This window comes from Microtus pennsylvanicus, chromosome 2 (assembly GCF_037038515.1).
Source record: "Microtus pennsylvanicus isolate mMicPen1 chromosome 2, mMicPen1.hap1, whole genome shotgun sequence".
Taxonomy (NCBI): Eukaryota; Metazoa; Chordata; class Mammalia; order Rodentia; family Cricetidae; genus Microtus; species Microtus pennsylvanicus.
In genome coordinates this window covers 110,721,877-110,745,473 of record NC_134580.1, presented here as the reverse complement: position 1 = coordinate 110,745,473, position 23,597 = coordinate 110,721,877, and the positions used below count along the sequence as shown (strand labels likewise).

The 23,597-nt window shown below is 38.5% G+C and overlaps 1 protein-coding gene across 5 annotated transcripts in view; it reads left to right on the top strand.

Annotated features, from left to right (window-relative positions):
- Positions 1 to 23,094, top strand: part of Gpcpd1 (glycerophosphocholine phosphodiesterase 1) — a 57,875-nt gene extending 34,781 nt beyond the window's left edge. For 3 of the 5 annotated variants that reach the window (XM_075962258.1, XM_075962259.1, XM_075962261.1), the window contains 11 exons: positions 1,190 to 1,244; positions 3,744 to 3,836; positions 5,305 to 5,325; positions 6,068 to 6,145; positions 6,945 to 6,984; positions 8,354 to 8,415; positions 10,768 to 10,833; positions 13,609 to 13,745; positions 14,365 to 14,500; positions 15,145 to 15,305; positions 21,424 to 23,094. In XM_075962258.1, coding sequence (XP_075818373.1) covers positions 1,190 to 1,244; positions 3,744 to 3,836; positions 5,305 to 5,325; positions 6,068 to 6,145; positions 6,945 to 6,984; positions 8,354 to 8,415; positions 10,768 to 10,833; positions 13,609 to 13,745; positions 14,365 to 14,500; positions 15,145 to 15,305; positions 21,424 to 21,613 — 1,039 coding nt within the window. In that variant the 3' untranslated portion in view covers positions 21,614 to 23,094. The remainder of the gene's footprint in view (positions 1 to 1,189; positions 1,245 to 3,743; positions 3,837 to 5,304; positions 5,326 to 6,067; positions 6,146 to 6,944; positions 6,985 to 8,353; positions 8,416 to 10,767; positions 10,834 to 13,608; positions 13,746 to 14,364; positions 14,501 to 15,144; positions 15,306 to 21,423) is intronic. The other 2 variants (XM_075962260.1, XM_075962262.1) reach the window with 1 other exon arrangement.
- Positions 23,095 to 23,597: the final 503 nt, after the last annotated feature.

Genomic DNA, 23,597 nt, shown 5'->3' with positions numbered 1-23,597 from the left:
GTGAGTGTTTCTTTCTTACCTACATAGCCATAGCTCTAAGGAAGTATATAAGTAAGTTCAGTCTAGACTTTATCAGATACAAATGCCAGCCTAATAAAGTTGTTTCCCTTCCAGTTTTACAAATCTTTCAGTGGCGTACTTCATTGTCAGAGGCTTTCTTCTATAAAATGTAATCCCATCTTTAAAAACATAGGGTTATTTTGGTGTTGTGTGTGTGTGTGTGTGTGTGTGTGTGTGTGTGTGTACAATACTCATGGAATTTAGAGGGCACCAGATCATCTAGAGCTGGAGTTACAGCTTGTTGTGTGTGTAGTAGGAGCCAAACTTAGATCCTCTAGAATAGCACATGCTGTTAACCACTGAACCGCCTCTCCAATCCCCACATTGTTTTTAAAAGAGCGATTTTTAGTTTGCTTTGGGTATTGTGGTTGTCATTATGATATTATAATAGGTCTCCAAACCAAGTCAGTTTACATTTAAGGAAGAAATATTTTCAAGTTTCATGTTAATAAGCTCTGTGGGTGTCACTCTCTACCTTTGACACCAGGTTACTGAATGTGGAGCTGGTCTGGCAGCCAGCAAGCCCCAGCAAACCTCTTCTGCCTGCCTACTACAACACTGGGGTTTTAGGCATATACAGCCATCTCTGGCTGCTGGTTTTTTTTAAACATGTATGTGGACATCATGGGTGCTGCTATCTGAACTCAAGTTCTTATGCTTGAGTAGCAAGCACTCTTTCCCACTGAGCTATCCCTGTAGCATCTTTCCTTTTCTTAATGAAATCTACCCTTGGTGTGTCAGTCATTCCCAGTTCCCCATGTTTTTCCAGTATGAAGACATTTCGAGGCTTTATTGCAAGTAGTAAATTTCTTCTGTCTTAGTTTCTTCATGCCCTTGAAAAGGATTGCTTTTCTTAATCAGGCACCTCATTTGTCTCCAAGAAAAAAAAGTCCAAGTACAGGGAAGGTATGTGTTGTGATGTGGAATACATCTGTCATTATAAGTAATAGTTATAACTTGTATTTATGAAGTAAGTGCACAAATCATTTAAGTTTGTTCCCTGTCATATTTTGAGCATAACAAAATTAGCCTCTGTGTAAAAGGTAAGTCCTGTTTTTGCTGTTGAAGATGCTTACTGCAGTGTTTCTTTTCTTTAGTTCTTATGACTACTTTTTCTTCTCTATTTCAGGCTGGCTAAAGTACAGGAAAATACGATCGCTTCTTTAAGAAATGCTGCCAGTCATGTAAGCACCATTTCTTTCTCCCCCACCCCCCTCTCTCTTTTGTTTTTTTTTTTTTGTTTTGTTTTGTTTTGTTTTTTCTCTGTAGCTTTGGGGCAGTAGACCAGGCTGGCCTTGAACTCACAGAGATCCTTGTCTCCGCCTCCCCAGTGCTGGGATTAAAGGTGTGTCCTCCACCATTTACCATTTCTATAGAGACAGAGAACTCTTCCAGATTGTACTAACTGATAGAAAACTATTCCTTGTTCTGAAAATGTTTCTGAGTGAAGGTAAAAAGATAAAATACCTTTTGGTGTGTATGTTTAGATTTGTGGTGAGGATTCACATGTAAACAACAGAATAATAACCAACCTTTTAAAAGACATTTTGTGTGTATGAGTGTTTTGCCTGAATGTGTGTAAGTGTACTGCATGTGTTCCTTGTTTTCTTGGAGGCCAGAAGGAGGTGTCAGATCCCCTATAGATGGCGTTACAAACCTTTGGGAGCTGTCCTGTGGCTGCTGGAACTGAACCCACGTCTTTTGAAATAGCAACAAGTGAATAAGAACTTTTAACTGCTTTCTCCAAACCCTCCACACATACTTTTTTTTTTTTGGGGGGGGGGGGGGTAGGCTCTTTCTGTCTCAAATAGAGAAACTGGCCTAAATTTGTCTGATTTAACCCAGCCAAGCTGGCCTTGAACTTTGGTGGGTCCCTGCTTTTGTTTTCCAAGTATTGCCGTTCTGCGTTTGAGCCACCATGCACCCTTCCCACCTGCTTTTGAGATAAAAAGTTCCTAATGGCTGGTTTTAGTTTAGAAATAATGCTTACAGAATGATTTTATATGACACTTCATTGCATTTTATTATTTATTGGGGGTAGGACGCTAGTACATGTCTACATGTCATGGTATACATGGGGAAATCAGAGGACAGCTTGTAGAAATTTTGTCTCCTCCTACCATGTGAGTCCCAGAGATTAGATTTAGGTCATCAGGCTTGTTGCCTGATGTTCCTACCCATTGAACTATCTTCTGGCTGTCTTTATATAACACTTTTAAAAAAATGTATCAATACATGTATAAAATACCATATCGAATGAAATACGTTATTCTATACTCTTAAAAGGAAAAATAATCTTGATTATGTTAAATTTCTTCTTTTATCCAGTCACAAAGTATCAGTTTATTTTGCTTACTTCACCTGACCAAGAGACTCAGACTCTAGACTTAACTGGTGTGTGGGACGAGAGGACAGCTCATCCTTTTCCTTTCCGTATTTTTTCACAGTGGCTTCATGTTCCTTATAAAGTAGTTTAAGCCGGGCATAGTGGTGCTTGTCTTTAATCCAACACTTGGGAGGCAAAATAGAAGATCTCTTTGAATTGGAGAGTTCCAGGACAGCCAGAGCTAAATAGATAGTTTCCTCTCCCCCTCCCCCCCAAAAAAGAATTGCATGGTGGAGACAGGAAGATTACCATGTATTTGAAGCTAGCCTAGGCTAGATGAACCTGTCTCAAAAAACAAAAAGAAAAAAAAAGTTGAATTATATTTTTTTCCCGTACAACAGATTGAATCTAAGACCCCTGCCTACCTCTGCTTCCTGAGTTTATATATTAAAGATATGTCAAGGCAGAAATCTTTAATAAATAAATAAATAAATTTTAAAAAAGAAGATATGTCATTATGCATAGCTAAAATTAATTTTCTTAACTACAATTCCTGTCCTCTTTTTCATCAGTTTAGGTTTCTGTCTCGAACTTTATATGTATATTATTCTTGTCATTCCTTCTCTGAATATTGAACAACAGTTGTAGCTTCTTCTTTGATCCAATTGTCACATTTTTCTTTTTTTAAAAGAATTTTAGTTTGCATGCATATTTGTGTGTCTGAGTCTGTGTATGTGCACCAAATGCATGCCAGTGCCTGCAAAGGCCAGAAAAGAGCATCAGCTCTCCTGGAACTGTAGTTACAGTAGTTGTAAGTGACCCCATAGGTGAGCTAGGGAGCTGAACCTGGATCTTCTGCTTAACTGCTGCTCCATCTCTCCAGCCAATGTCCATTTTCTAGGAAAACCTTGTGAGCTAACTGTACTGCTCACACGAATCCCAGAGCAGAGTGAAGAGGTTCTGCAGTGTTCTCTTCCTCACTTCTCCCTGAGGTTCAACCGTATAGTTTACAGAGTGCTCCTGTTCAATTCCATTTCTGCTCATAGCAATGACATAGGCAATATTCTGAAGGCTGTCTTGCTGCTTCTGAAGTGCTGTGTGTGTTTGCAAATGGATCAAGACACCCCAGCACACACTTTTTTTTTTCGTCAGAAAAAAGTTGTGCCTTTGCAAAAGAAACAATTGTAGGAGACTAATTATTTTGGAGAAGTTTGAAGTGAAATATTATTGAAGAGATTTTATGGTTTTATGTGCAAAATTATAATTTTACTCTAAACAAAAAATTTTGATCTGTGTTGAGAAATGTGTTGTCTACCAGTATTTTGTTTCAAACACTTGCTTCCTTTTCTTTTGTCAGGGTGCAGCATTTGTAGAATTTGATGTCCACCTTTCAAAGGACTTTGTGCCTGTGGTATATCATGATCTCACCTGCTGTTTGACTATGAAAAGGGTATGTTGAAATTTCTGTATTTCCTACTTAGTCATAAAATGTTTAAAAAAAGAAATTTTGTTACATGTTTAGTTTTTTGTTAGAGCTAGTAAATTCATTTTTTAGTGAAATACTGCCAATTCTTAAGTCCTTATAATATTAAGACATAGGTTTGATGGGAATAATGATTTCCATAAGTCAGGCATCAGTGTTGGTAAATTTGCCTTTTGATATTGCCGATGAAGGGACATGCCAGGTATTTTCTTCATTTTGTCAGTATTATGTATTCTGGCCTGGATCAAACAGGGAGAAGAAATTTTTTCCCAAGATCCCATGTGTTTTTGCTTCATATCTTAAATCAGTCACCTGGCACAGTTTAGCCAAAGCTACAAGGTACCACAGTGGAATGGTGTGGAGTTAGTATGTAGAAGGCCTTAGTCAAGGCAGGCTAGATGGGAGAGTTAGGAAGAAAGGAAAGCCTGTGGCTGAAAAGAGAAATGTTCAGAGCTAAACTTCAACACCAATCCATGTCTTGGTGGCTGATAGAGGAATTTGATGGCTACTGAGCAGTGAGACAGGTGCAGCAGAAGCAGAAAGAATGGAGAGGAAGGCGTGATACAGGGAAGAGTCTATAGGGAGGCATAAGAATACATGTAGAATCCTAAGATTTATCATTATTAGTGTAAGAACATAATTGTCTGTATTCTGGCCTGGAGCATGCAGATGAACTTCTTGCACTTTTAAAATAATGGTTGAGTATCATTTTCATGTGAGCTGGTTTAAAGTCGAGGCCAGTTTGTTGCTAGGTAGAGCACTGTAGCTGACCCAAGTGTTGGACAGAATCTGATAGGATAGCTGGCTCTGCCCGCTCCGCAGATGCATTCTAAGCACAGACCTAGAGATAAGGACCCTCTGTCTTTGTGAAATATGTCAGGAGGGTAAAGAGGATTCATCTACACTATTGATGATGGGAGCAGAATACCTAAGGAACAATAGTGAACGTGGTTTTTGCTACAAGAGAGTACTATTTCTAAAATAGCTTGTTGAAGAGCCTTACTGATCTCTTATTGTCAACACACTATCTTGCAATGAAGTTGAATCTGAATGAGTTAATGAGGGAATGAAAGTAATGAATTGTATATTTTTACCTTGAGTTTTATATCTTTATTCATTTTTTAGGATTTTGTTTGTTTTTTAGTTTTTTGATTCAGGGTTTCTCTGTGTATTTAGCCCTCGTTGTTCTGGAACTTGCTTTGTAGACCAGGCTGGCCTCAAACTCACAAAGATCCACCTGCCTGTGCCTTCCAAGTGTTGGGATTAGAGGTGTGCGCCACCACTGTCCAGTGAGTTGTATTTTTTAAGTTAGCATTTTTGTGTAAAAACAGTTTCTCCATGTCCATTAAAAAAATGCAAGTGAAATGAATGATAAAGTCCCCCCTCCCTTGATCTCATTCCCTTACTCTTAATAGTTTCTTGTGTGTCCTTCCAGAAAAAATTTGTTCATACACAGGTTTGTACCAATGTTCATATTTGTGCAGTGGCTTTTAATGTTGAGTTAATTTAATGGTGGTACCTTAACTCATTTCCTTAAGAGAGTGGTACTTCCTACAGCATAACATTTGATATGGCTTTAAAATTTAGATTTGCCTGTGGAGAATACATGCTCGATAGTAGTTCCTAAATATTGCTTATAGATAATCAGACACAGATTCATAGAAATTTCTTGGTGTGGCTGCTACTTTTAGTCAAGTTAGGTATTTGAAGAGCTTAGAAAAAATAGAAACTTACTTGCAGCATTAATTCGCTTATAATACTTGCATGTTGATTTCCTAGGCATGTAGCATGGATAAATGTCAAATGAACACTGCATGAAAGAGGCAGTGAAAATGATGCCTGACATCATGCTCTGTCACCAATGCTTCCACCCCTTCCAGATGCTTTTTTCTTCCAGATACTGGATGCCTGCATTAAAAACAAAAGCCAGGGACTTGGGTGTAGCTCAGAGAGAAGAGCTTTTGTCTAGCATGTGCAAGGCTGTAGGCTCTTCTAAGCCTACAGGGCAGGGAGCCAGACAAGAGCTCCTGTAGTATTAGGTTCTTCTGACATAATACTACAGCATGGGGTCACGATGGGTTCATGATGGCTACCTAAGAGCTATCTCACCTTCAGTAAATTGAGGTTATGGGTGTATGTAGTACAATCATTCAGAAATAGTAAAACAGATTAATGTCTCCCTCTCTCTTTTCTAATAGAAATTTGAAGCTGATCCAGTTGAATTGTTTGAAATTCCAGTAAAAGAATTAACATTTGACCAGCTCCAGTTATTGAAGGTATTAACAGTGACACAAAAATATGGATTTTCCTTCAGCTTTAGTATGATTTGCATTTGTCTGATTTAGTAATACTCTCTGCACTTAAGAATAACTATGCATTCAACATACATGAAGTATATTTTAGTTTCTGGTCTAACTAAGGGATGGGTTTATGCTCATCTCCAGTATTCTTTGCTGGTATCATGGGTTCCATTCTTAGAGGAGTTAGCCTGTAACTCTCAGCTGTAGAGTATATGTTCATAGTCTTAGGTTGCTTCTGTCTGCAGAAGCTCTTTATAGAACCATCATGTTTTGCGATAGGACTTTTTTATATGATAGTTTTATTCATATTTCAGATCTTAGTATATTTTGTTTTGCTGTGTTACTTTGCATGATTCTGTATCTCATCCCTGTTAGATACTTAAGTTAATAACTAAGTACAAATAATTTCCTAACTTAAGAGTTTTTGTTTTGTTTTGGTTTGTTTTTAAGACAGTGTTTCTCTGTGTGTATCTCTGGCTGTCCTGGAACTCACTCTGTAGACCATGCTGGCCTCAAACTCACAGAAATCCACCCGCCTCTGCCTGGTAACTTAGGGTCTTTTTTTTTTTTTAATTCTTTTACCCCATAAGCATTTGGTAATGATTTTATATAGAAAGTACCATAATGTTTAGTGCTTATTATTAAACTGGTAATTCCACATTTTGTCTGTTCTAGCTTGCTAGCTTTTCTAGTTACTTTTAATTACCTTTAATTACAAGTTACCTTCATAAACTATGGATTTTTTCTAATTGTATTTTGTTTGCTTGTTTTCTAGCTTTCTCATGTGACTGCACTAAAAACCAAAGATCGGAAACGTATGTGCCAGTTTGGAATCACTGCTTTTGTTTTATGATTGGCATTGATAGGATGAATATTCCCCATTCATTTTAATGTATCCTTGGTCATCTTAATGACTATAGTATTGGTCTGTCTGAATACAATTTCATAAATGTGTAGCTCTTACATTGATTTTTCAGATGAGTGTTATGTGCATAGTAGGCTTCCCTTAGTTTTATGTCAGTTCTTTCCAAACCTTCTTAACTATTACAGAGAAGGGTACCTCTTAGGTACAGAGTCTAATGCCAGGAGTTTGATCAGCCTTATCCCCTCTAGCTGTGACTGTGGACAGGTCACTTTACTTCACTACTTTGTGCCCTAGTGTCCTCACACAGTGTGGCCTCCAGCGTTGCTGTGGAGGACCACTTTACGTTCCTTTCTCAACGGAGCTCAATAATTCATTGAGACTCTTGAAACCTATTGCTTTGTGCTCCCTTTCTTTAGCTAGACTATGCTGTCTCTCAAAGGTAGGACAGTGGTTGCATAGTCCAGAGACTGACTTTCACAGTCTTTCTGCAAAGGGCCAGTGCTCACGTAGACCCAAGGCAATCTCAAAATAATGACTTCATAGACATATTTTATGACAGTACACAAAAATTTTACTTTTATTCAGCTGCAAACTTTTACCTAATTTTAATTTTAAAATAAATTTATGATGTACATGGATTGATATTTTATTTTTCCTTTTAGGAGAAAATTCTATGATTCTTAAAAATGTAATCCATTTTGGATTAGAAGATCATGATAACAAAAGTAGCTATAGATTTTCCTGTTTGTTTTTAAGGCAGTTTCATGTAGCTTAGCCTAGCCTTAAGTTTACTATATGCTCAAGGATAACTTTAAGCTTACCCTCCTGCTTCTACTTTCCGAGTGCTAGGATTACAGGCATATGCCATGCTTACTTTCTTTTATTTGGTCTTGAGACTGGAGCTCAGGGCTTCATCCATGCTAGGCAAGCGTTTTACCATCCTAGCTATGCTCCAACCCTTAGATTTTTAAATCCGATTAGTGAACTGGTTTTGATACAACTACGAATTTCACTGAGAGTAATTACTGCTTTTCACTACTATTCAGAAAGTCATCTTAACAGTTTTTATTTAAAAAAAAATCACTTGTTGGGGCCACAAAGGATGATATTTACATGAAGTATTATGAACTAGTCTTGTTGCTAGATGCTCATTTAGAAAATGGGGTTCTTCTTAATGGCTAAAGGTAATAAGTGCAACTGCCTTCAGAAATACTAAGCCTAAGATGTGGTAATTGCTTCAGTGCAGGGGTTCTGTCAGGGTTTAGTAGATCTGCTCTAGTGCATTTTATTTACCAAACTTTTATAATCTGAAATTTCAGAAAGTGTGGTTGAGGAAGAAACTTTCCTTTCTGAAAACCAGCCATTTCCTTCTCTTAAGATGGTAAGTTCCTTGAGGTACCTGGACAAGGCTATCTGATTGATAGCTGATTGCATAATGGTTTGTTTTACTCTCTTAAATGGGCACTAAAAAGGCTGTATCAGTTTATTATCATGGGTGTTGTGGGAGGTTTGAGGCATGATATCACATAGCTCATGCTGGCCTAGGCTTTTTGAACTCCTGGGTTTCTGCCTGCCCCAAGTGCTGGGATTGCAGGTGCTGGCTATCATCCCTGAGGCTCAGCTGGTTTTAAAGAACTGCTTAACTTTTAGTTGAGTAAGACCTCCCTCGTTGGGCTAATTTGGTGACAATAACAAGTTCGCATGTTTCTGTCTGAAGGAAAGGAGAGGGCTTAAAGGGGAAGACAAGAGGGGGAAGGAAGATGTGATAGTGGAAGAGGCCTTTTTGTAGTGTTTAAATTTTACAGTCTGGAGAGAACATAAGAGGCTTCATTGTTTAAAAAGGATTTCAGAAATACACTATGAATGCAAAAGCTAGTATTAAGATTTTAAAATTTGGCCAGGCATGGTGGTACACACCTTTCATCTCGTACTCTGGGAGGGAAAGACAGGCAGTTCTCTGTGAGGCCAGCCTGATATACAGTCAGTTCCAGGATAGGTGCTGCATGCTGAGACCCTGTCTTTAAAATAATAGTAATAATAATATTTTAGAAACTGGAGACAATTTACAGCCTCAGGAAAGTCCATATAGATGCTAGAGAGATGCTCATGTACTTTCATAATGAACCCCTCTTTCAAGTCAGTTGTTTGGTCTAGTAACTATGCTTCTGTTCATGCTGTAATTGCTTGAATTTTTGTTTTTGCTTTGGTGGTATTGGTAGGAATTTACTTAGGACCTCTTTCAAGCAAGCACTCCTTATCATTTTTTAAATTTGATTTTCCAATACAGCTCCCTAAATGATCAGCTTGCCATGTGTCCAGATCATTTTCTTTAGAAAGAATGAGCAACTCGATTATGATTATTTTGTGTGTGTGTGTGTGTGTGTGCCTTTCTGATTTATGGACCTCAATAGCATAGTATTTTCTGGGGGTTATCAATTAACATGGTATTTGTTGAACAATGACACCTTTTAAAAAGTTAAAAATGATGATTTTTATTTAATCTCTTTTGTTTTTTGTTTTTTTGTTTGTTTTTTTTTCGAGACAGGGTTTCTCTGAAACTTTGGAACCTGTCCTTTAACTAGGACTTAGCTCTTGTAGACCAGGCTGGTCTTGAACTCACAGAGATCCGCCTGCCTCTGCCTCCCAAGTGCTGGAATTAAAGGCTTTTATTTAATCTTATTTTAGTATATTCCCCATATCTGAATGTAATTCATAAAGCATGACTTGAGTTAGGGTTAGGCTTAGAGTTAGGGATAAAGTCTTCCTCAATTCAATTCTTGCTTCCAGTAGCTCACTTTAGATATTTTTTAAAGGAATGATGAAAAAGATGTTAGGTTTAGTGTTGTGGGATATTTTGCTCTTTTGACTTTTTGAGGGACCCAGCTCCCAAATAAATCACACACAGAGTCTTATTCTTAGTTATGAAGGCTTGGCCTTAGTGTGGCTTGTTTCTAGCCAGCTTTTCTTAAATTATCCCATCTACCTTTTGACTCTGGGCTTTTATCTTTTGCACTTCTCTATGTCTTATTTTCCTTTATACTCCGTGAGTTGCTGGGTGGCTAGCCCCCGTTTCCCTTTTTCCTTGTTCTCTTGTTGTTCCTCTTTCTCTCTTCTAGATTTCTCCTTCTATTTATACTCTCTGCCTGCTAGCCCCACCTGTCCTTGCTCCTGCCTTGCTATTGGCCATTCATCATTAGGTTCATTGGGTGTTTTAGACAGGCGCAGTAACACAGCTTCACAAAGTAAAACAAATGCAACGTAAACAAAACTCACACACTTGAAAATAATATTCCCCAACAGTTAAGGGTCTATTTTTTTTCTCTTCTCAAGATAGGGTTTCACTGTAGCTTTGAAGCCTGTCCTGGAACTAGCTCTTGTAGGCCAGGCTGGCCTCAAACTCACAGAGATCTGCCTGCCTCTGCCTCCCAGGTGCTAGGATTAAAGGTGTGCACCACCACTACCTGGCTTAACGGTCTATTTTTATGATGAAAATTGAGTTATCAAAGATATTACTTAAGCCTACTGCTTTTTAAAATTCTTTCTTCTTATTTAACATAAAAATCTGTGTTTTCAGTTGAGTATTAGAATAGATAATGAATTATAATGACAAAAAACATATTGGTAATATATTCCTACTGATTTTTGTAATAATTCTGTTTTCCTCCCTCCCCCCTTATTTGCCATCCATCTTGCCAAAACCAACACAATTCATCATCAACACACAACACTGTAGGTTTTAGAATCAGTGCCAGAAGATGTAGGATTTAATATAGAAATAAAATGGATTTGCCAACACAGGGTAAGTAATTTTTTTTTGTTACTCTTTTTTTGTTTTTAATGACACTGAGTAAAACTGAAGTCTTGTGTTTCTTTCTTTGAAGCACGTTATTTGCTGAACCTTTTAGAATTTAAGACAAAGTAATTTGTGTGTATTTTTGTGAATATGTGCCATGATACCCATGAAGGTCAGAGGACAACTTTTAGGACTCTGTTCTCTCCTTCTACCACGGACTTGGGATCAAACTCAGGTTGTCAGGCTTATGTAGCAAGCACCTTTATCTGCTGAACCAAGACTTTTAATAAAGCATACTTTACACTTATACTAGTATTTGAACGCTTTTTAATTGCTTAGTGTATATTGTAAAAGTTTTGGTATACATGTGGCTTGTGTGTACATTAATATAAACAGCTTTTGGTACATTAAAAAATAAACAGTCAAGCTCTCACTAATTATTTCTTTATAGTCTACATCTAAAAATATTGTAATAATTTTTAAGAGCATTTTTAGTTAAATATTACCACAGTAGAAGAAGTTTTTGTAAATATGGGTTTTTTTAATATTTATTTATTTATTTATTATGTGTACAATATTCTGTCTGTGTGTATGCCTGCAGGCCAGAAGAGGGCACCAGACCCCATTACAGATGGTTGTGAGCTACCATGTGGTTGCTGGGAATTGAACTCAGGACCTTTGGAAGAGCAGGCAATGCTCTTAACCTCTGAGCCATCTCTCCAGCCCCTGTAAATATGTTTTTAAATCATTCCCAGGTTTAATTATTCATTATCCACAAATATTTACTGAGAAGTCAGTAAAGGTCAGGCATTTTCTGAGTACTGAGAACATAAACAGAATAAGGACAAAATAAAGTCCTTTTTCCCTAGAGTTTTTTCTTATTTGAGGAAAACAAGGACTAATTAACTATTGAGAGTAGAAGGCATTTACTGCTCTTGCAGAGGATACAAGTTCAGTTAAGCATCAGGTCCTTAAACTGTCCTTAACCCCAAGTCTACGAGGAACCAATGTTACTGGCCCCAGGCACCTGCTATGATGTGCATATACCCACATGTAAACCCATAACTTAAAAAAATAAAGCTTTGAAAGAAAGAACTAATTATTGAATGCGTTTTGGACTAGAGGAAGGTATGTATGGTAAAAGGTTGCCTGGAATGTGGAGTCCTGATGTATTGGACATCTGGACCAACAGCCTAGATTTGTTTCATTTAGAAAATTTTATAACTGCCTTTATATCAGGTTAAGGCAGTCCTGGTTCAGACGGCAAATTTGTGACCAAGATTTTCTTAATATGTAGTTTTTTGTTTGTTTGTTGAGGCTTTGAGAATTATTTTGACTTATTATTTAAGAATTTTAATATTTTGTAATAATTAATAATGACTGATACATCTTATGGTTTATGAAGATTACGTCAAAATAGGTAAGTCATAGTAAATTGGAGGTTTCCTGAAATGTATCTTTTATTTGTTACATTTACAAGCAAAGCCTTTTGTTGTTTAATTGATCCTTGTTGTCTCAGCACCTGAATTATTTGCTGTGCTATCACTAGATAACCATGTCTTCTTTGACAGTCAGTCCTTCCTGGCCTTCGGTTTCCTATCTGTGAAATAAATGTTAGTTCCACGAGCAGGTATCACACTATATGTCTTTAACATGGTTGCCAAAAAAGTTAAAAGAAACCAAATACTGGCCACCATGTGGTTAAAATGGACCTCCTGAGCATGGTTGGACAGGAAGATAAAAGCTATTATGGAAAGCAGGTTTCTAAAGAAATTAGAAAGAGAAATCTGCCATATAACCTAGCTATCTCCTATCCCTCTTCCTGGTTGTCTTAGGGTTCTATTGCTGTGAAAAGACATGACCACAGCAACTCTTGCAAAGGAAAAGCATTTCATTGGTGCTGGCTTACAGTTTAGTTCATTATCATCATGCAGATGGCATGGTGCTGGAGGAGGAGCATAGAGTTGGTCTTGATCTGCAGGTAGTGTAGCTTGAGCATAGGAGACCTCAGAGCTCAGCCCCACAGGAACACATTTCCTCCAGCATGGCCATACCCACTCCAGCAAAGCCACACCTTATAATAATGCCTCTCCCTAAGGGGGCCATTTTCTTTAAAAATCTCCACACTGGGTATCTACCAAGAAGGACCACGACCCTGTAAAGGTAATTATTGCCTACGTCTTCACAATAGGTAAAAATGGGTGGGGGCGGGGCGACAGCCTATGTGTCCATTACTGGGCAAGCAGGCAGAGAAATAGCCACACATTTAGTCTGTAGGGGAAAAAAATGAAATCTCGCTATTTGCTACATTAAATAGGCCTTGGAGAAATTATTTGCTAAATAGAAGTAAGGTAGCCACAGGAAAATATTGCATGGTTTTACTTAGATAGATAATCTGATTTTATTTTAAATATAGAGACCAGAACTAGTTACTAATTGCATTGAGGGAATAAACAAATCAGAGGTCAAAGAATACAAAATACCAGATGTCTAATGATAGAGATTCATATACAGCTGAAGGATGTGCGTCATGCTACACATGAGATGCGTGTTAAAATAAGTTGATCTCCTGCTTCCCAAGCGGGGGGCAACTGTAAAGATGGATATGATTATTTGCTTTAATTTAATAATCTGTTTACTCTCTGTATCCTGTAATATCCTATATACCCTTGGAAAACACATAACTACATTTATAAATATTGGGCTGATTGTTCTTGGCATTTGTCTAACACTGCAGCTCCAGCATGTCTCATGGCCTCTCATTTCCTTCTTTCTATATAGGATGGAGTATGGGATGGCAACTTATCAACATATTTTGACATGAATCAGTTTTTGGATATAATTTTAAAAACTGTTTTAGAAAATTCTGGGAAGAGGAGAATAGTATTTTCTTCGTTTGATGCAGATATTTGTACAATGTGAGTAATATTCAGGTCTTTTTGTTTGTTTCTGCACCCTTTGATTATAGCTAGGTTTGGGGAGGCAGTATTGGGAGGTTGTCCAGATGGCACCCTGGTTTGTCCTCAGCCAGTTGTCCATTTCTTTCCTTCCTAAAAAGCACTTTTTTCCCAAGTGCCCTTCACCGTGACACCCTTTGTTTGTCCTGTACTGGGTCTTGTATCGCTATGTCTGGTATTTTGTCCTCCACACAAGCTGTAAACCCTCCTGCGGTTTCCCATTTTCCATTTCTAAGATTATTGTATTCTTGTGTATAAAGGCTTTAAATCTTTATGTTTGACATGATTGTGTCTGAGTTTGGGCTGGTCCTGTGTTTGGTCATGGGATTGGTCTTTCTTGTTTGTTCTGCTTTTGAGAGTTTTCAATCTGTAGACCAGAATTCACTGTGTAGCCCAGGCTAGCCTTGAGTTTACAGTGATCCTCCAGCCTCAACCTCCTAGAGCTGGGATTGTGGGCAAGAGCCATATGCATATCTTTTGTTTCTTTCTGTTTTGTTTTCTTTCTTTTTAGTAGTTTCTAAAGTTTCAAAGTAATATTATTATCTTTCTACCATTTTTTTTCTTTATCCTGTCTATTTAGGGTTCGGCAAAAGCAAAATAAATATCCCATATTATTTCTGACCCAAGGAAAATCTGATATTTACCCTGAACTCATGGACCTCAGATCTAGGACAACACCCATTGCTATGAGCTTTGCACAGTTTGAAAATATTTTGGTGAGTTATGTATGTTCCAGTTTTCTTCTTTAAAAATAATTAACTTAATTGTTACTGTTATGCACATGCACACACATATTCAATAAATATATAAACCCAGCCTGCTAAGTACATTAAATGTTGCTTGTACAAACGTTTTCTCTCTCTTTTTTTATACAGTATTAAATAATGGTGGTTTGTTTTGGGGTTTTTTTTTTGTTTTTTGTTTTTTTAGACGTTTTTTCTGTGGCTTTCGAGCCTGTCCTGGAACTAGCTCTTGTAGACCAGGCTGGCCTTGAACTCACAGAGATCCACCTGCCTCTGCCTCCCAAGTTCTGGGCTTAAAGGCCTGTGCCACCAATGCCTGGCTTATATAATGTTTCCTATTCTAACAGCTGATTATTGGTTTTACTAATGTGAAGTACAGAAATGACAACGACTACATATTCAGTGTGCTTATAAATTACATATAGGTATTAATAATATGTTGAGTTTATATGCACACATGTATATAATCCATTAAATAAGGGAAATTATAAGAAAAATATCTGCCCATTTTCCCCTGTTTCATCTCCTCTAAAGAGCACTAACAACCTAGAGTCTGATAGTTTAGTATTTGTAATGACATTTCTTTTTTTGTAAACAATGAATTTTTTTTCCTTCAGGGAATTAATGCCCATACTGAAGATCTGCTTAGAAACCCATCTTATGTCCAAGAGGCAAAAGCTAAGGGATTGGTCATTTTCTGCTGGGGTGATGATACCAATGATCCTGAAAACAGAAGGAAACTGAAGGAATTTGGAGTAAATGGTCTAATATATGATAGGTATTTGTTTCTTGTAAAAAATCTCCATGGAATGTTATAAATGGTGTAGCTTTTTATCTCCTAAACTGTTAAATTTAGTTAGGTTAAAACTATGTAGTTTAGCCTAAAGTTTATCTTGATAGCTTGTGAGCTTTTCCCAGATATTGAACTATGTCAAAGCCACTTGAGAAGCCTTAACCCAAATGTACAAGTTACCTTGGTTGAAGACAGCTGCCCGTCCCACACGTGTTTCCTGTCTGTCAGAACTTTCTCAGTGATTGTCTTAGTTACTTTCTGTGCTGTGAAAAGACACCATGACAAAGGCATTTAGTGTAGGGGTCTTGTTTGCAGTTGCAGAGGTTGAGCACATGGCTATCATGGTAAGGAATATGGCAGCAGGCAGGTAGGCACGGTGCTGAAGCAGTAGCTGAGAGCTTACTTCTGATTTACAAGCAGGAGGCAGAGAGAGACAGAAACAGACTGGGCCTGTTGGCTTTTGTAAGCTCAAAGTCCACCCCTGTGACATACCTCCTTCAAGCCTCCAGTCCTTCCCAAATAGTCTGTCTACCAGGAACTGAACATTCTCATTCAAACCACTACATTGATCTCATTTGAATTCTGTGGGGTTTTATATCTTTATACATTCCCAGTGATATATGTATACAACTCAGGACATTTTCTTGACCTTTTCAAACTTTTGTCCCTTCTTATCACCTTGGTTTCAACAAAATGTCCACTCTGCTTATTGTATTTTCTCAGGGAAGTCCTTGAAGTCTTCCTGACAGAGTTCTGTCACCTCTCAGTCCTGTTTTCCTCTGGGTCTTTCCTCTCATGACTTCCCTCTGTGTGCTGCTTCTTTTTGCTTCAGAAAGACATTGCTGTATGCTGAAATGTCACTTAAGGAAGGCTATATAGTTTCACCTGTACTTGCCAGTAGCTTCTGTTCACAGGGCACTGCTTTTACTCTGCTCAACATCATTTATCAGTGACTGACACACAACATGCAATGTATTACACCATGTGTCTACTTTCCTTCCTGGCCTCTTTGAATTAGTGCCTCCCTGTTCCATATTGCACACACAGAGAGAGTGTGGGACACACAAGAGCAAGGCATTTTTGCTTGTTTTGTGTACTGTCTTCAGAGGCTAGGGCAATAAAATAAAGACTGTGGGAGCAAATGTTACTGACTAGATGGGAAAACAGTTTTCTAGGAATTAGTATTTTAAGATGCAAGTTTAATAGTCTAATAGTTGCTGATACTCAAGGTTGTTTTTCTTTCTTACTTTCTTTTTTTTTTTTTTATTTTGAGGCTTTGGGTTCTAAAGAACCAGACCAGCTTGAAAACCAAAAATATACTTTCCTTGGATTTAATACATACTATGCTTTGTCCTAATAAGTTATATTATTTTTAATAAAGATTTTACTCCCACTGTTTTGTCTAAGCTGGTCTAGTTTATTCACTTACTTGTTTAACTTAATTTATTTTGATTTTTGGAGACAGGGAGAGGTTTCACTATGTAGCTCAGGCTGGCTTAGTCTTGCAGCCTTCCTATCTCAACTCCCAAAGCCTAGTCTTATAGTTGAAAGTCACTATGCCTAGGTGCTCTACTGCCTTAAATTGTAGCCTGCATGCTACCTACCTGTCTACCTGCTTTCTAAACTAGTTGGTTTATTTTGCATAAAGCAGAATGGCTGACTGGTTTTTTAAAATAGGTGTTTCCAACTAACAAAATAAAAATAATCAATTTTATATTAACAATTTGATAAGAAATACTGGCTTTAGCAAATGTTGGGAAATTTTATGTGTATCTGTTGAGTATGAAAAAGAAAAAATGACTAAGTATTTGGGGTCAAGGAAAAGATGGTGTGAGGTGGATGATTTTGCCAAGGAAAATAAATTAGGCAGCTCCTTCCTCTCGAGGACTTTTATGGTTGGAGCTGGATGTTGACATGACTAGCAGAACAATATCATACCAAGTGCTGAGGAAGACTCTGCCTGGCTCAGCATCTTTGAAGAAAGGGACAGAGTTGAAAGTTTGAGATGGGCATATTTTCTTTGATAGAACTTACATTTCAGGCCCAGGTTCAGCATATATGAGGCAGGGCATGACTATTGAGGTATTTGGAGGGCCAGGCTGGCATGGGCTCTAATTAGGGCCCAAGAGACAAGGGAGGTTATATTGATGTGAAAATATTTGTGTATAATATAAAAAAATTCTAATAGTTACTAAGGCTTACAATAAAAAAAACCTACCAGTTTTTTTATTCCTTCAGTTGTCCCTGGCCAAGTCCCTGTCTTATTGTTTTTCTTTTTATATTATATTTACTTTTATTTTTTGGTTGTTTTATTGGGGTGTGGGGGTTCTAAGACAGTTTTTCTCTGTGTAATAGCACTGGCTGTCCTGGAACTCTTTGTAGGCCAGGCTGGCCTCGAACTCACAGAGATCTACTGGCCTCTGCCTCCCATGTGCTAGGATAAAAGACATGCACTACTGCCTGGCTTCTATGTTTCTAAATGGACAAATTTAGGTGGTTTTGAGTGGTTAGTGATTTGGAGCCTTTGGGGAACTTATGAAAGAGGGGTGATAGGAGTATAGATTTGGTTTGGTTATATAGCTCCAGCTGGTTTCTGAATTTACTGTATAGCTAAAGATGACCTTGAACTTCCAATACTCCTGCCTCCACCTGATGATGGGATTGTGGTCATGGGTCACCGCCCTGCTATGCTATAGATGATGCTGGGGATGCGTGCTAAGAACACACTAGAGCACCTGACCTGCAGCCCAACCTTAAGTATGCATTTTCAGTGATGAAAAACTATTTCTCTACAGAAGCATTAAAGCACAGATTGGACAGGTAGCCCTGATTTGTAATGTAAAACTGTTGCATTTTATTTTCTAACATTTCACTGGGAATGATTAATTTATGATGACCTTTATAGCTTTGTTAAATGTTCATCTGGCTTTGGTGCAGCAGACAATACAGGGTCTAGTATAGCGAAGCAGGCCCTGAAATCCTACTCCTCTTGGAGGCATGCCTACCAATGCCTAGCTTGACCCATTCTAGGGGTTTGGAGTCCATAGACCAGTGACAGAACACTTAAGTTGCCTTGTGAATGACCTAAGTTCAGTCCTAAGCACCACCAACAGCTTCAAAGAAGAGAGGGAACAAGAGAGAAGAGAGAAAAATACAGCAAACACTTGTAGTGAGTTTAAAGGCAAGTGATTTTAAATGCTCTGTGCTTCTGTATAATCCCAGTTTTTCCTCCCTCCCTCCCTCCCTCCCTCCCTCCTTCCCTCCCTCCCTCCCTCCCTCCCTCCCTTCCTCCTTCCATCCCTCACCTTTCCTCAGCTACTTAATTTCTCTCAAAAAGCTTTAGTCTTATTTCAATCCTTAAATAATATGCCGTTTGATATTTATATGAATTTAATTTTTATGCTTTGTGTGGTCTTAATCCATTTTTGTATATAGCTATAAATTACTTCTGTTCTAGCTATATATTCTATTGCTTATTCTACTTCTTAATAATAATTAGGCTGTTAGTGTTGATATGGATGTTATTCACCAGGTCTCATGAAATATAGATGTAAAATTTCTCCAAAACTTTGCTTACTCACAATACAGATACATGTGTGTAAGATTAAAAACAAGGTTCCTTAGTTCTTCCCATTTTGTGTTATGTACTGTTAGATTCAGATCTTGACTTCATTGGCTTTGTGATCCACTCAGCTGCTAGCTCAGCAAAATTAGGCATCCACATCTGAGTCAGACATTTTTAGAAGAGTTGCAGGATAAATAAGTTGGAGTGTCCATCACAACCTATGGCCAGTTCTCAGGGTAAAGTCCTGCCAGGTGAGAAGGAAACTACATGAGCCCATGGTTCAGGCATACTGTATTAAAACAAGTTTCTGGTTGAGACTAGGGGACTCTCTCCTTAGATTACAAGACCGCTGAAGTGGCAGTGGTTTCCTGTTCTCACTAAGATGCCCCAGTACAGACCAGCTGGCTTCTGTGAGCACAGGCTCCTTCCTGAGAGCAGCCACTTGCTGCATTTCAAGTCTCCACAGCCATATCTCTTCTCCTTGTTTGCTATCATTGACACAGAGCACATCCTTTACATCATTCTGAGAGCGGAAGACATAGAATTAATTGTAAATGTTTGTAGATTTTCTTTGTTTCACCATCATGCTCTGTTTTCCGTGTTAGCATTGAGAACTGTGAAGTCACATTGGTTGCTGTTTCCTTAAGATAATTTGTTTCCCCTTTGAGGCTTCAGAGAATCTAGCCAGTGCTCTGAAATCCTAGAAATGGATCTTCTGAGTGGTTTTACCCCACTAGCCTCTTGCTCGATGTGTGTCATTAAAGACTGGACTGGGCATGCAGCATAGTTGGTACAGTGTTTGCCTAGTGTGCTCAAAACCAGCACAGCACAAACTTGGTGTGGAGCTACGTGGCTGCAACCCAAAACTCTTGCAGGTAAAGACAGGATCAGAAGGTCAGTTCCGAAACCAGACATGAGACCTTGTTTGGGGAATGTAGAGGTGTGGGACTTTAGGTGGGAGTGTAGTTCAGTGGTAGAGTGGGTCCTGGAGAAAACAGGGAATGTACATTTCTGGATTCAATTTTATGTTAGCCCTCTGTATCATTGACACTTGGACACAACATTTGTGATCCATTCTCTGTTTTGCTCTTCATCCTACTCTGAGCCTTTCCCTCTGTTTCTGTTGAGTTTTCCTTATATGCTATTGTGTTTTGAGTTCCTAAGGCCTTGTTTTGTGCTGAAAGTGCTATGAGGGAGCATGTCTGGTGACAGTCCTCTGTCCCCAGGTCAGGACAGTGAGTCCCTTTTGTCCTTTTCATATTCCATGTTTAAAGTATTCTTGGCTTCCTAGATGAGATTGAAATCTAGAAAATTAATTAGAAGCTCTGGGTTAGTGAGTGGATTGTTGAGGTGGGCGTTGTTTTAGAGTGGTCTTGGTGGCCTGCTTGTTCAGACCTCTGAGGTTACTTAGTGTTTAGGGATTTACTTTTTGGCTGATCCTTATAAAAAATGTGTGCATCATATTTGGGGGACTTTAAATGGCTGCTAGTGTGGTCAGCTGAGAGAACTGAGGGCAAAGGGGGTGGGTTGTCTCTGTTTAATTGGTTAACACATTCTTTTGCTGCTGGTAGAAGTGGTAGTAAAATACCAGACCCTCCCGTGGACCTCATCTTCCATTCTAAGAGGCATCTATTCATCTTATAAGTCAGTGTCAGAGGGAGGGACAGCCGTGGCCAGAGTGAGATACTGAATTGCTGCTCTGGCTCCACCTCATCCTTCTCCCCTCCCACTTTACTTTCAGATCAAGGGAAACTTGTGTGCTACTTTTAAAGCTGTTTTCCCTATGAATGGCTGGCGATTGATCTTTTTTTCTAACTAAAACTTTTTTTTCTTTTTTATTGAGAAAAGGAAAAAAAATCTAAAACTTTTTTTAATTAATTTATTTATTTATTAAAGATTTCTGTCTCTTCCCCGCCACCGCCTCCCATTTCCCTCCCCCTCCCCCAATTAGGTCCCCCCCCCATCAGCCCGAAGAGCAATCAGGGTTCCTTGCCCTGTGGGAAGTCCAAGGAACCCCACCTCCATTTTTGTCTGATACTGCAGCCGTCTTTTTCTCCAGTCTCTACAATTTCACGGCTTTGTCTGCTAGCTGGCATTCTCCTGTTCTGACTTTCACAGGGCAGCATATGGAGCTGGTCTCTGCTGTTGGGCATGCCTCACTCACCAGAGGCTCTCTCTATCTGCTCTCTCCACGCTAGATACTGTTCACTTGTGACTTGTGTCATGGGGACAAGCTCCAGCTCTTGGGAGCCTTTTCTCCTGTGAAATAAGGCACCACCAGTTAGTTGATTTGGAGGACATACACTTTGAGGATCGCTAAGAACCTACAGATTTCATTTTCTGATTTGAAGAATTGCTTTGTAACCAGGGCTGTAAAAGAACAGTTTTGTTAACCCTTTGGTTTTATCAGAAAGCAGAATAAAATCTCTGTAATAAGGGCATCTCAGGCACTTTTAAAAATGAATTCTCTTGAAAAGGTTAAGTCAGGCAGCTTTAATAAACATGGAATTACATTACTTTTTTTTTGTTTCACCATAGGATATACGATTGGATGCCTGAACAGCCAAATATATTCCAAGTGGAGCAGCTGGAACGCCTGAAGGAAGAATTGCCAGAGCTTAAGAACTGTTTGTGTCCCAGTGTTGGCCACTTTGTCTCTTCTTCTTTCTGTGGGGAACCTGGTATCCATGTAGATGCCAATGGCATTGACAATGTAGAGACCTCTTAGTTTGTAGTGCACAGAGGACGTTTGGGGGCATGCGTCACTGTTCTGATGCTCAGTTTCATCCTTGAACACTGCTTCTCTGCCGTTTAGGTTCTCAGTCCAATGAAGCAATAATGAAGTATTTTACTATTTCATTACAGTTCCTGCAAGAATATCAAGTATACTATTGTCACTTGGCCAGGTATAATTACCAATCAGTCTATACAATGAGAAAATCTACTGTTAAATATTTTCAATTGGGTATCTAAGCCTTTAATGTTGAATCTTCATTAAAAGCATAATACTTGGAAATTAATTATATAAATATCTGATATTTAAAGTTCAGGCTTTTCATTTGATTAGGTCTTAAATCTTAAGTGCTTGAGAAAAATGACTGCATAATTATACCTGACCATGAAAAAATAAGTACCTCAAATGCATGTATTTGCACTGGTGACTCCAGATGTACAGATCTTTGTCATCTGTGTACATGGGTGTCTTACATGAGTTGATATGAACGTGCACCGTTTCCATTCGGTCTAAACCTCAGACTGCTGCGATTTCCCCACTGACCCAAGCCAGCCTGCAGATGAACCATGAAACTTGTTTTATAAACCTTTCAAAACTGTTTTGCATAAATGTTAAAATTCCAGAATGCTGCAGGGTAAAACTTAATGTATAAAATGTTAGTAAGAAGTATATATTGCATACATAGTAGTATAGATCACAATATATAAATTTGACTCAATGCATGCTTTAGGTTTTAAGCATGAGACTGTACATGTTTACTGTTAAGTCCTTGCATCTGGTGCTAGGTGAGTGAGAAGATGTCAAGGACTGAAAATATTTTGTCGCTTAAAAAACAAAGTCTGTTTGTAGACACTTTGAATATGCTTATTTAGTGTCTCACTACCTAGTACACGTAACTGCTGTGTGAGTATTACACAGTAGTTAAATTCCCATGCAGAAAAATAAATGTCCTGAATTCTCAAATTGGTATTCTTTGTTTAATATATATCATGTATGTAATTTATTTAGGAATGTCAAAGATCTTACTGTGTATAAACGCATGTTTTTAGGCTTATACTAAGATTTCTTCATTAGAAGCAGATTGTATTGATAAAATTGTAACTTCAGAATGAATGTTAAATAAAATGACAGATTTATTATTTTTTTTCTTTATCTTAAGAAGGTGTTACTTTTGAAGAATGGTTTTATAATGGTATTCTGACAAATAGCAATTTCATTCTGATCGTAAGGCTGGCTCACTACCCTTTCTCAGTGTGTCCCTACTGAGGCAGTTTGTTCATGCTTAGACATATTTTGACAGGAGCCAAGAACCTAAGACTTGAAATGACAAGTTGTTCCTTGTCTGTCTGTTTGTTTGTTTTGAGACAACCTGTGTAGCCTTGGCTCCTGGAACTCACTGTGTAAACCAGGCTGGCTTTGAACTCTCAGATCATCCTGCCTCTGCCTCCTGTGATATTAAAGTCCTGCGCCACCGCCTTCAGCTTCCTGGTTTGTTTTTTAATAGTGCACCAATGGGGCTTTGGTCAGCTCTTCACTGCGGAAAGATGGGCCTGCAATCCTACAGTATTGTATTTGAAATGTGATGTTTAATGGAGCATAGTTTAGAACATGTCTTCTGCACGGGCATTTCTATCTTTGCCCACGTCAAATGGGAATTTAGCACTTTCATATAATCAGTACCTTCGGAAACAGACCTTTTCCATGTGTGAGCACTCCCTTAGACTTTTCTAGTTTTGTTCTAGCTCCATGGTGGTCTCCAGGGCAAAGGGAAGTAAAGGGGCACAACAGAGAGGTGCTGTGGAGTGTGGGTTTAGTTTCAAAGAGCTGGGGTGACTACCACAGAACCCTTTTCTCTCTTCCTGTTAATGGGTAACTAGACTATTTACCTGAGCTAACCCAGGCTCCATATCACTAGCCACCACCTTTCCACTCTACTCAGCCGAGCTGTGCCTGCGACCAGCCCTGCGCCCTTGTGCCC